At 43.4% G+C, this 13223-nt stretch overlaps 1 protein-coding gene across 1 annotated transcript in view; it reads right to left on the bottom strand.

Annotated features, from left to right (window-relative positions):
- The window catches only part of VGLL3 (vestigial like family member 3), a 61606-nt gene extending 52974 nt beyond the window's left edge, over window positions 1-8632 (bottom strand). The window contains exon 1 of the mRNA XM_075542451.1: window positions 7984-8632. Within this exon, the coding sequence (XP_075398566.1) occupies window positions 7984-8109 (126 nt within the window). The 5' untranslated portion in view covers window positions 8110-8632. The remainder of the gene's footprint in view (window positions 1-7983) is intronic.
- Window positions 8633-13223: the final 4591 nt, after the last annotated feature.

The raw sequence follows: 13223 nt of genomic DNA, 5'->3' as shown, positions 1-13223 counted from the left end.
TTTAATTCTTAGCCTATTTGGATGGGGAACCTGTGTCAGAGGACTTTTTATATGCTTTATTTCACTTAATTCACACACACAGTTACAACTTGTCAGAATAATCATTCCTGATCTATATGTGCAAACATTTATTTACTTACTTACTGTATCTACTAGTAAAATGGCAGAGATAGAATTCGAATTTATTTCAGTCTGACTAGATGGTATGTGCCAAGAAATCAAACTAAAGGAAAAAAGCATATGATTTTTGTGTTAATTACATAAATAAATATAAGCCTACAGTCAGCATGGCATTTCATACTAACTAAAGACCATCTAAATTTATCTATATAACAGTATCTTTAGGGATATAAACATACTGTAGGGGTGACTATAAAACAGTACTATTAAAATGTATGTACATCTAGACAAAGCTGAAATCCTATTTTACAAAAAGCATAATTCCTTGGCAAGCCAGATACATAAAACAACTGCCTACAGATTTTCTGGAAATCCTTTTTAGGAAATGTGAGCACAGCCAATTTGTGAGACACTGTTAGTCACACCTCAAGATCGTGTGTGTGTGTGTGTGTGTGTGTGTGTGTGTGTGTGTTAAAAGTAGAGAAGAGCAAACCAAAAATAATATTATTTAATAGATGAGCTATTTTGAGTACACTCACTTCTAAATGATTTCTATCATTAAATCAAACTCACCCCCTTGAAGAATGACAGTTTTCTAGTTTGAGAGCATTCAAAAAAAATGTGCCACGGGCTTAAAGGCAATTTCAAAATTTGCATTCCCAAAATGTTTCAAGCAATGATCACATCATTTGGGAATGTGTTCATCTCTCAAAACTGACTCCTTTGAATGAAACCAGTTTCCAAAGGGTACATTGTTGGTTTGTTTGCATCATCTTATTATGAGACTTAGGTATGATGCCATTAAAATGTTTTTCTATTATTGATCCAGTCATCAAACTAGAAGTTATTTCCTATTTCATGGCAATAATCATGCAAAGGGAGAAACAAAAATTCAGGGCACAGTCTTTCTTTAAACTCAAACTGTTCATAATTAGTAAGGTGAGCATCGTACGTGCGATGATACATAAGACCTCGGAGTTATGGTTATCCAATTAATCAGATTATTTTTACAAAGAGCTAATATCCTAAAATGCAAATTATGAAGACAGGAAGGTAGCAGTTGGTAAATGACTAATTGTTTCCTCATTTCTAAGGAAACCCAGACAGGAAGGCAAGACAGTAGAAAGAAGTAGAATGGGAGAAAAGGCTTGGCCATAACGAGTCCCATCAGTGTGGACAAGTCACTGACATGCCTGGCAATTCTGGCAGATGAAGAATTTTGACGTGATTCTCTCCGAGATACCTTCCCTCCCTCCATCCTCATAAGCAGCATACTGGAGCTAAAGACACGCTAGCACTTAATTGTGTTTCTTACAGTAGCTGCCTCTGTCGTTTTGCGGAAAATTAGCCCAAAATATACTACAGACCACTGAAGACCGGGGTCATCTAGCCCAATTCTTCAGAATTACTTATAGCACTTCCTTCTTCTATCTTCAGATTCACGTGAAGGCTACATTCATAATAAGCCAAATCATGGTTCCTTAGGTGGCGAGTGGGATGGTTTCTCACTGAGACAACCCCCCCTTCCAATGCCCTCCCAATGCCCTCCCAATGCCCTCCCAATGACAAGATCTTTAGAACCCTAAAATGGCACAAGTTAAATGGAAAGGGCATGTGTTTCGGCCATTCTTTTTCTCTCTTAAAATCGGTGATAAGGGGCGTGGGGATTGAGGGATTCAGTTAGCCATCTGAAGGCCACATGCCTAAATTGATAGCCTAAATATGGTCTCCACTTAAATATCTGTGGCTATGATATTTATGAGTGATCTATCAGCAGCTAATGGTTCAGGTCACTGCTAAAATTAGTTGTCATGATCACCTCAGCCCATGGCATCTCCTGATGTGTGAGAGTTGGACTATGCTCCCTGGGGGGGTTCAAAGGCTGGTTTCACAGATGCAAAACTCAAACTTCCAGCCAGCAAATGAGCTTGCTAACCATTTGAACCACCCAGAAACTCCCAATCACCCTTGGGATCCTCCTAAATGAGTAGTCAGTACAGGAGAGCAGCTACTTAAAGAGGTGAGTTCGGGAGAGCTCAGAATAGAATTTGTCCCAACATTATTCCCTTGGCTGTCTCAACTTGAGCCTGCAATTCCATGACGAAAGAGCTTGTTTTTGGGGGGTTTCTTGAATTGAAAATGGCTTCCTGAAGATAATACTTTAAATCAGTATCGATTACCTCATAGAACAGTTCTGGAGTTTGTGTAAGTTAGCTGGGAAAGGGACCTATGGGAACGGGAAACCTATGAGAATGGAAACACACTTAGGTTTTAGAAGTGGATAGTCACATAACTCACAAGTTTCCTTTAGAAACTTCCTTAGACATCGGGTGTATATTTGAAATGTTCTCATTGAAAATTACCTAGACATAGATGTTGCCCAAGGAGGTCAGTTCAGTGGCCTCCAACAGCACTGTGCTTGAAGATGAGGCTCTGTTCTCCCAACAACCTCATGTCCCTTGGTAGAGGCCGGTTTTCAACCTGTGTCTTATGAGATTTTATCAAGGGCTGGGGGGTTCATGATATAGTTCTAGCTTTCCAGGCAGCAAACCCAGACGTGATTCCCAGCCAATAGCCACCCTCTCAGTTAGTGGAAATGTGCCTAAGGGGCGTGGGGGAAGCCTGGTGATCGACTTCTGAACATTAGCCCAGGAAAAAAGCACTGTGGCAAAACACTCTGATCCCAATTCAGCATGGACATAGAACAGGGCTGTGTTTCCATCCTTTGTGCTTGAGTCCCCATGAGCTAGGAGCCGCCAAATAGACAGCAGCAGCTAAGATCAACAGTTAGAGTGCTCTTCCATGTGTTTCACCCTAATAACCTTCCCTTGAGTTTCCAAAATGTGTCTCCTTGTCCCTATTAGGGATCTTGATGAATGTATCTTATGGTTTTATACCTGCCTTTACTATAAGTATTGTCATCTCCACTCTGATGGACGAGCAGAGACAACAGTTGAGTTTAGGAATTTTAAGATTTCTTTTCCCCTCTACCTTTGAGTGTTTTGTCTGGGAGCATGAAACTCCGAGTGCACGTTTAGCTTCTAAGTCTCTTCTGTCATGTTAATTTGTGTAGTGAAGAATTATAGGAGCTGCTATTTCTCAAAGAAGTCCCATATGAATGCTTATAAATCCACTTAAGTCTTTGCTTACAGTTTCAAGAATATTAAATCCTCTGTCTTAATTAATTTGAGGGTCTATTCAAACTATTTAGGATAATATTGTATGCTTTCTTCCTAATCAATCTAAACATGTGTTGGAGTACCCAAGATACATGAGGCACTGAAAACTGACTGCTAATACTACTCCCTGGATTTTATTTTTAAAATAATAGATGTGCAATTGCTAAATGGATATTCTGCCTCGTCAACCAAGGACGCAGCATGGATAGCAAAAGTCATTAGCATAATGTAAATGCTTGCAGAAGGCCTTTGGAATGCCTAAACTTAAAAAAGTACACAACCAAGGACTTGGAAAGGATTTCAAGTTTCAAGGCCAAAACATCTACTGCACATTAATCTTCTTTATCAAAGAAGTTGATTTGAAACATTAAAGTAAAAAATAAGCTATTGTGCAATAGCAGAGAAAAAGCTTCGGAGACTATTTGGCATGGTGGAAAGGAGACCCAGGGACCTGTGATCCCCGTACGGCCACCGATTGACGTTGGCATCTGTAGCCACACTTTGCAGAACATCCATTTTTTCCCCCTCATCTGCCTCAGAAAGGGTTAAACTATGTCTTCCCAGGGATCTGGCCTGACAAACAGAACCTCTGAGCAGTTTTATGACCTAACTCAGGGGGCAGAGACCAGAGAAAGAGTCTGAAACAAAACCTCTTCACAAATGTATAACTGGAAAACTGCCTTCCAATGGGGTTTTAATGACTTTAAGTGCAAGCATGCATGTAGGATCTCCCAGCAGCCACCCTTGAAGAGAGCAAAGAGAGGGAACGTTTTACCTTGTATGCTGTTGGTATCACCTGTGCACACTTGGAAAATTGGCCACTGTGCTTTGCTTTCACCATCTCATTTATAAACTACACAAGTGTGAACGCTTTGCTGTGTCTGCCCCACAGTATCATTATGAGCATGGAGGAGATGTGCACAACAGACTATTTTCCCTGACACCTATTTAAAAATGTTCTGTTGGTTTCTACTTTCTCCTAGAACATAAGTGCATTCCTTTCTGCAGACACTCTCCGCTGACATTGCACACTGAGAGAGAGAGAGAGAGAGAGAGAGAGAGAGAGAGAGAGAGAGAGAGAGAGAGAGAGAGAAAGAGAGTCAGGGATAGATCTTAGTCAAGAGTTTTGAAGGAGATGCTGCTGGCTGGGATAGTCAAGCTATAAGGATATGGTGGACACTTGGAACAAGGAGCGAAGCACCCCTTCAGAAAAGTCCATGCTCTCTGAAACACATTGTAAGGTGTATGCACTGCCATGCAATTTCTAGTACTGTAATTTACATCAGAGACTCAAACATTTGCCTGACGCATTCACAGGTTCCTTGGACTCAGGTAGCCTCCTGTATGCATAAGTGACACATCCCTAAGACAAACTGATACATATTCAATTAACTATGCCTTTAAGGCACTTCGCCTATTGCCCATTTTCCATCTGTTTCCATGGAAAACTAAATCAAAAATGCCCCGTGCACATGTGGGCTTTTAGGGGAAACGTTGAGAATATGCAATGACTGAAGTATGGAGTTTCTATTTTTTCAGAAAAAAGATGCAAGTTATATGACAGTAAAAAGAGCAAAATAGATTTATATTGGAAATCCACCATAATGAACAATTATGACAGACTAATTCATAAGTGCTTCCGGGCTATACAATTTGGGGAAAGCAATCAATTGAAAGACAAAATACTAAAATTGCATATAGAAGTTACCCAAAACTTTAACATTCATTTTTGTAGCATTTTATAAATGCCTATTAAACTGTCTTGAAAACGCTGTCACTTTTTTGTTTCTTTCCTTGCCCCTTCTGCGAGACACAAACAAATTTTCAAACACAGCAAGAGTTAGAACTCTTGGGGGTTTTTTCCCCTTTCTCTCAGGCACACTGCTATTAGGGATTACTTCCCATGGACGGAGAAAACAATGTTTATGGGTTATAATGATCAAACCTTGTGGAATGCAACAACAACCAGAATATGTATTCTCAAATGACTGCATTAGGGCCAAGTGAACATTAGTCCCACTTCACCCACGCATCGCATTCGTCTAAAAATGCTGTCAGCCTGATAAGAATTTCCTGATTTACTCTTTTTCCAATAGAAAATATAGGTCATCAAGTAAACTCTTGACAGTAAAAGAACAGTAGTTACACTATCAAGTTTTTTTTTATCATTTTGCTAGCCAGATATAGTTTCTTTCCTAAACACACACACACACACAGAAAGAGAGAGGCAAAGAGACAGAGAGACAAAGAGACAGAGACAGAGAATCATATCAGATAAGCCATTTTAGTTTAAGCAACATGGAAATTTCCAAACATACTTCTAAACTAATGTCTTGTGATCCACTCAACCTAGCGACTATTTCTTACGTGAGCGCTACAGAAGCCCATGGTGGAGCAAAAGTTGATTAAAACTAATATGATTGTGGACAATTCAAGTTACTTTTCTTAAGGGTTTTTTTTTTCAGTTCTTTTTTTAAGTTTTTTAAAGTTACTTTTTTCAAAAATTCATTTTCCAGCTTATTGGTTGTTCTAATAAAAGAATGCAATTTAGGGACTACATTTTAAGACTATGGCAAAAGTTTCATAAAGAATTGAAGTACTGACTTATTGAGAACTATAATTAATGGATGCTCATTTAAATTTTTTCTGAATTTTATTTTCTAGTTCAAGAAGTAGCACACGAATACCTCTTCACAGAGTCACATTTTAATGGAAGTACATGATGCTCTGAAAATCACCCAACTCTTTACACTAGTTCTAGTGATCTCTAAAGCAAAAAGATGTACTTTTCTGAGTGTTTTTGTAAAGTTGGAGTCTGTTGCTTGTCCACATTCCAGTAGATAATTGAAGGCTTCTCCAGTCTCTGAAGGAGCCTTTGTTAACACAGTGGTTAAGTGTTCAAATGTTAACCAAAAGGCCCACAACTGCTCTGCGGAAAGAAGATGTGGCAGTCTGCTTCTGTCTAGATTCTAGGAAAGCCTTGGCAATGCTGTGGCATAGCTGTTCTCCGTCCTAGAGGGTTATTGTGATTCAGAATCTACCAAAGGGCAACATCTGCTGCTGCTGCTGCAGAGTCTCTGGTACAGAGAAAGGGGAGGGAAGCGTGGTTGATCTGAGATGCAGCATTTAGAAGACCCACAGAACTGATACACAGGCTCAATTTGTCTCACTTCCGTGTTTTGCACCTAGATGACTTTCACCATTAATTTTGTTTTTTATATATTTGAAGTCCAAGAAAAGCAGAGAATATCACCAACGTGTTAGTCTGGATTCCTGCCTATAATTTTTTTTGAATGCTTCTTCACCCTCCCCAAAAGTGATTTTATGTTGATATGCAGAAGTTGCTGAAGATTATAAGCAAATAAATAAGAAGTCACAGGGAGAGGGAGAAACTCCTTCCTCTTTTTACCTTACTAGCCCTGATCAATCTCTGGGGCATCCACCCTTGCAGAATCAGCTGAATTTCCCAGTCTCTAAATTGTAAACCAAAGTCGAGGGTCCTTTCCAAAGAGTAGGGTTCTAAGCCTAGCCCATTGAAAGAGGTAGAAGAAATATAGGAACGACAAGGTCAGATAAATTAAAGGGCCAAACCCATAAAAATCACAATAAAGCTTACTATTCCTAACTAAAAAAAAGTGCACCTTTCATTTCTGTGGATGCTAATTTCTTAACCTTACCCAGTTCCTATAAATAAGTCTCCATTTCAGAGCTTATAAAATGTGGTTGTGAAGTCCAAATCAATCCACGATGCTTGGCAGAGCCTGGGGACCCCCTTCTGGAATAGGCCCTTGCCACATATGCACACATGTGCTTTATGAAGACCTGCCTTAGCCTGGATATACTTCGCTTGTGGATAAGGGATGCCAAGGATATCCAATGACAAATCTCCCCAAACTCTACTCCTCTAAACTAACTCTATGATCTAAATTACATGATCACCCCCATTTCTACTTCCCTTCTCCCCCCAGCTTTCTCATCCACTCTTGGCACATAAAAGACGCGGCTTCCACACTTTGCATAGCTTGCCTCTTTGCTGGGGTGGGGGGGCAGACACACTTTCAACAAACTGATCATTTTCTCTAAAAAAACCGATGTTGGCGTTAGATTGATGAGGACCTGTAGGATCCATGTCAGCCCTCTAAAATCCCACTCTAAGGGGGATCGGACTTTCGGGGGAAGTTCTAGTAACATCTGAGAGCCCTGTCCAGTCAATCACGTCCCAGAAAGGTTTACTTAAGAACACTGTCCAAGTGGCCGCCATCCTGAGGCATACACGCTGCCTTCGCCTTCTCACGAAAACCGCGAACCCCTCCACCTTTCCACAGGCAACAAAGTAAATGGTTTAAAGGTCGTTTACTCACATATTCCTAAGACAGGTGCCCTGGGTGACCTTCAGAGAACTGAGCCCTAAAGCTAGGTGGCAGGGAGGACCCACCTCTGGCTTCTGGTGACAACAGGTCCCTGAAGTCCTCAGTCAGGTACTCCCTGCCCAGGAATCCCCACCCAGCCAGTCCGGCCGCTCAGCTCGGCCCTTCCAGGAGCCTCTCCCACCGGGTCTGCCGCCTTCCGCAGTCTCAGAGCATCTTCCCAGGCACCCGTCCGCCGGGCACCGCGGGAGCCCCAGACCGATACTCTGGGTGCCCCTGGCCCCCGCCCCCGGCAGGCTGCCCGGCCGGTGACTCACCTGCTGGCCAGGTTGGGGCACCGGATGGTAGTAGGCTGTGGGGCAGGTTGCAGCTGCCACGGGGTTGGCCAGGTACTGGGACGCTCCATACGGCTGGGGGTGATGCATCACCTCCGCACAACTCATGGCAGCCGGGACGGCCGCGGGCCCCGAGCTGCGGCCGCCGCGCTACGCGCCCGCGGGAGGAGCGCCGCCGCCGCCGCCACCGCTGTCACTGCTCCAGCCGCCGCCGCGGCGAAGGCGGGTCCTCGGCGGCCCGGGGCTGCGCTCGGGGCGCGGGCTCGGGAGGGATTGGCAGTCGGCGGGGGCCCCAGCGCGGGCACCTTCATCTTCAGCCCCTCCGGGTGCCCCGCTGCCCGCGCTTAGGGAGCGGCGGGGCGACGCGCGGGCCCCCCGCGCGCCGGAGACCCAGCAGCGCGCCGCTCCGGGAGGGCAGCGCCGTGGCCGTGCCGCGCGAGCCCGGGCCGCAGCCGCAGCCTCGGGCCGGGGGTCCCCGGGGGTGGCCGGGGGGTGGGGGGCCCGGGGGCGGGCGCGCGGCTCGTCCCCCGCCGGCGCGGGCTGGGCAGGGCCGGGCAGGAGAGGGGGCGCTCGGGGAAAGGGCGAGCACTTCGCCGGGGCCGCCTGGGACGCGGGGCTTCGCGAAGTTCCGCCGACCCGGTCCCTGGCCAGCGCGTCACCCAGCAGGGGGACTTCGGGGAGGGCCTGCAGCCTGCGATTGGAGCAAAGTTTGCAGCGCGCTCCGCCTCCCAGCAGGGGGGCCGCTATGGGAGGGGATGGTGTGTGAGAGGCTCCGCACCCTCCAAACTCCCTGCGTTCCCAACCCATCTGGGTCACCTGGCCGCCACCTGGAGACCACTTAACCCAGAGGACCTTGGTTTGGTTCTGTTTCGATTTTTCCAGGGACCACCATCTCAAGGGCGAGAGCCATCCCATCCAGGAGCAAAATGTGCAAAGAGGTAACACAAAACCAGAAAGGATGGATAGATGGATGGATAGATAGATAGATAGATAGATAGATAGATAGATAGATAGATAGATAGATAGATAGATAGATAGATAGATAGATAGATAGATAGAAAGATAGATAGGGATTTACTCCAGTGAAAGTCATACTCTGCTTGCACGCAAAACAGTCGTGAAACACAATTTTTACCCACCTCCGTGTAAGTTTTCAGTGTGGGACGTTCTTCGATTTGGTTTGGTCTTTTCCCTCCTGTTTTCTACAAAACAACACTTGCTTAAACTCACGTAACTATTATCTTAATGTTGGTTTATTCGCCTTTATTTAAGGTTTTATATGTTTATAGCCGTCCTCCTCAAAAGAGGGGGGGCGAGGACAAAAGCAAAATACCTACCTTTAGGAATATTTCAAGATAATCATGCAAACTACAAAAGATTTGGGCTTATAAATGAGCGAACTTGAGCTCTGGCTTTTGCTATCATTTTAAATAGCTACACTTTTTTTATGACACAGACAAGCTCTCTTAGTTTAGTAGATTCGCTCCTTCCTAAGAGGAAAGATCAGCCTCCGGGTGTCTCATAAACTCTGCCCCTGTGTTATTTGGGAGGAGCTCCTGCTGGGGAGCCCATAAGTGTGGCTGAGAACCCAAAGGGCGGGAATTGGAACCCGCCACAGGGGTGAAATGTGTTTCATTCTGCTTCTCCACAGATTGATAGCCTTAGAAACACCGTGGAGCAAGTTTACTCTGTTCTGGAGAGTCATTGTGATTTGTGATTTATATATCTAGACTGTTGTGTGTTAGGTGCGACTGAGCTGGCTCAAACGCAGCAGCCTTCTGTGATCTACTAACAGGGTGTAAATCTCTGTACACACGTTCACGCCCAATCTATCATAAACGCATGCCGTTTTTGTTGGTAGGTGTTGTAGGGTAACTTCCAACACACAGTGACTACACCCATTGCCATTCAGCTCATGCCAACTCATTGGAACGATGAGACATTCCGACTATGGGACAGAGTAGAACTGGCCTAGATTTCCAGGGTTGTGACTCTTTGTCAAAGCAGAAAACCTCATCTTTATGTTTTGGAATGACTGGTGTATTCAAACTACTGACCTAGCACTAAACAGCCTAAAACACAACCCACTAAGCCAACAGGGCTCCTACAGTGACCCCTGTACAACAAAGTGAAACACTTCACAATTCTTATGACTGATGTTATTTCTGAGCACACTGTTGCAACCATGGTGTCGATCCATCTCAGTGTTCCTCTTCTTTTTTTAGACCCTGCTGACTCTGTTTGAAAATGTATAATAGCCTTTTCTAGGGTCTGATCCCTGATAATAATAAAATAGTAAATCTTTATTTCCATATTTACCAATAAACCAAACCTCTTGTCAGTGGTGGCACTGATGCTGACTCACAGGAACTCCATAAGTGTCAAAATAGGGTTTTTAATGACTGTGATATTTGGCAAGTACATCACCAGGGCTTACATCCAAGATACCTGAAGAGGGTTTGAACAGTCAACCTTTAAATTGGCAGCCAAGTACTTAACCAATTAAACTACTCCTTTGCTACACTCTCTCTCTCTCTCTCTCTCTCTCTCTCTCTCTCTCTCTCTCTCTCTCTCTCTCTCTCTCTCTCTCATTTCTCTCAATCTATATCTCCTCCTCCCACCCTCCTTCCCTCTCCCTCTCTCTCTCTACAATGGAGACAATACTGACTCATTGTGACCCCCTGTGGGTTTCTGAGATTGTAGCTGTTTACAGGAGTAGAAAAACCAGTCTTTCTCCTGTGGAGCTGCTAGTGGTTTTTAAGAGCCAACCAGGCAGATCACCAGCATGTAACCACTACACCACATAATAGTCCTTATTCATTCACCTTTTCTTTCATCTATTGAATGTTTTAAAATTATGTTTAATGAGGACTTATGCCATAAGTTGTACATTGTGTACTTTGTTGTGAGGGAGTATCAATAAAACTGATACCATTTTATGCTAAATTTATATTACTACCTTTCCCAAAATCTGTCACTGGGTGGTGCAAATGGTTCACATGGTTGTCTGCTAATGGAAATGTTGTGTTCAATATGTAATTTTTTACCTGAAGTTGAGTTGAAAATAGATTCCAGATGCTCATACCTTCTACCAATATCTTCTCTCCGTGTCTACATCATGTCTCAACCCATTGCATTTGAGTTGATTAAGACTCACAGAAATGTATAGGACAGAGTAGAACTTACCTATAGGGTTTCCAGCCCCTAAATATTTACAGAAGATGACTACCACATCTCTTTCCCCATGGTGGAGCAGCTAGTGGGTTCAAACATTCAACCTTTGAATTAATAACTGAGTACTTAATCTCTGTACCACTAGGACCCCTACATTGCCTCTAAATAAACCATAGCTTCTACTCAATTCTTACTCATACAGGCCAGAATCAAACTGCTCCTTAAGGTTACCAAGACTGTTATTGTTTACAGGAACCACTAGCTAGCCTTATCTTTCTCCCTTGTAGTTGCTGGTGGGTTTGAACCACTGACTTTGGTGATAACCAAATGAACTGAATCATTCCTAGTGTGGTTCAAGTACTTACTGCTTGATAAAGATGCAATTCCTGATTCCACCAAGTTATAACACATAGTGATTCTAAAGCAGTGGTTCTCAACTTTTGGGTCACGACCCCTTTGGGAGTCAAATGACCCTTTCACAGGGGTCGCCCAATTCATAGCAGTTGCAAAATCACAGTTAAGAAGTAGTAACGAAAATAATTTTATGGTTGGGGGTCACCACAACATGAGGAACTATATTAAAGGGTGGTGGCATAAGGAAGGTTGAGGACACTGTTCTGAAGGATGGAGTACAATCACCACATGGGGTTTCCTAGCTGGCTAGAGCTCTTCCCGGCAGTCAAGCATTTAATGACTGTGCATCAGGAGCAGGAGCCATCCTTGACCCCGAGTGACACAACAACAGCAAGGCCTGCACAAAAGTTTGGTTGTTTCACCAAATCTTCCTGCAATGCAGGAAGTATGCTTTGAGTATGTTTCTTTGTTTCTATATTTTACTGAGGGAAGGAAATGAGAAAATAATAAATGATTATGTTTCCAGAATTAAACTTTAGAGGAAGAATGAAAAACATAAAAAGAGAAAAAATTTCTTACCAAACGTCTGTAGTATTTCACTCATTAATAAAATTGAGAACAATTTGGTGATGAGAACTCAATTGTCATTGTGATAGGAAAGCAGAAGCACCTGGGTAGATGCTTAGGCTTCTAGAATGGAGAAGAATCAGAAACATTCTCTGCCTTTTGTCCTCAAGGAGCACACCTTCGGCCTAAGTAAACACTGCTAGGGAATTGTTAGCAGAAGGGCAACCAAGAGCATTAGTCACTGACTCTTAGTTCAGGGCTCTTTTTATCACCCTTTCATTGGTGTTTAGTAGTGTTTCATCCAGTCCATTTCAATGTACAGCAACCCAGAGCCTAATTGTCCCTGTACTATTCCCTTGGTCTTGACAACAATCGATGCCCAAGGCCTGTCTGCTTGTGTGTTTGAACTCCCCGCCTTTTGGTGAGCAACCAAGCAATTGACCACTGCATCACTAGGGCGCCTTCACCCACTGATAAAAATAGACAGTGAAATCTAGGATAGCCATAATCAAGCAGGACGATCTTGTTCTGCAGGTCTCAAATATTTTCTGCCTCTGCCTTTGATGGACATCTTACCACTTGTCTGTCACTCTCTGTTAGTGGAAAATATTTGTTTGTTTTTTCTCTGACAGATTTCTGCTCTAACTATACATGCTCTGGCTTTTAAAGGTTTTTCTGGGTAAACAAACAGATTTGTTTGTATACACATGCATGTTGTGTGTGTGTCTTCCACTTCTTTTCTGTGTTTTTCCTTTTTATGATTTTCTTCACTAGCCACTTTAATTTCATTTGTTTTTTTAATCAAGAGTTAATAATCACTGACTTTCTGCCGTCACTAACCAAATTTCTCAAGATGTTTCCAAGATTTTCAACTGTGATGTAGTGAAGCCTCAAATATATTTTGTTTACAGTGACAATTTGTAGTAGATTTTGCTAATGCCTCTTGAGCTAGGAACGAGGAAGAGGAAACATGTTCTTTTTAAAATAATGACAGCCAAGTCCTCCTTAGCTCACTGGCCCAGCAATAGCAAACATATGGGATTTGTAGTCCACATGCACAGACATCTCTACCTCTGCCTCCATGTGCCTCCCCAAACTACAGATACACTGACTCTTAGCTCGTCCTC

This window comes from Tenrec ecaudatus, chromosome 2, assembly GCF_050624435.1.
Source record: "Tenrec ecaudatus isolate mTenEca1 chromosome 2, mTenEca1.hap1, whole genome shotgun sequence".
Classification (NCBI taxonomy): Eukaryota; Metazoa; Chordata; class Mammalia; order Afrosoricida; family Tenrecidae; genus Tenrec; species Tenrec ecaudatus.
Note: the sequence above shows the minus strand (reverse complement) of the source record. Positions and strands in the feature narration are given on the sequence as shown.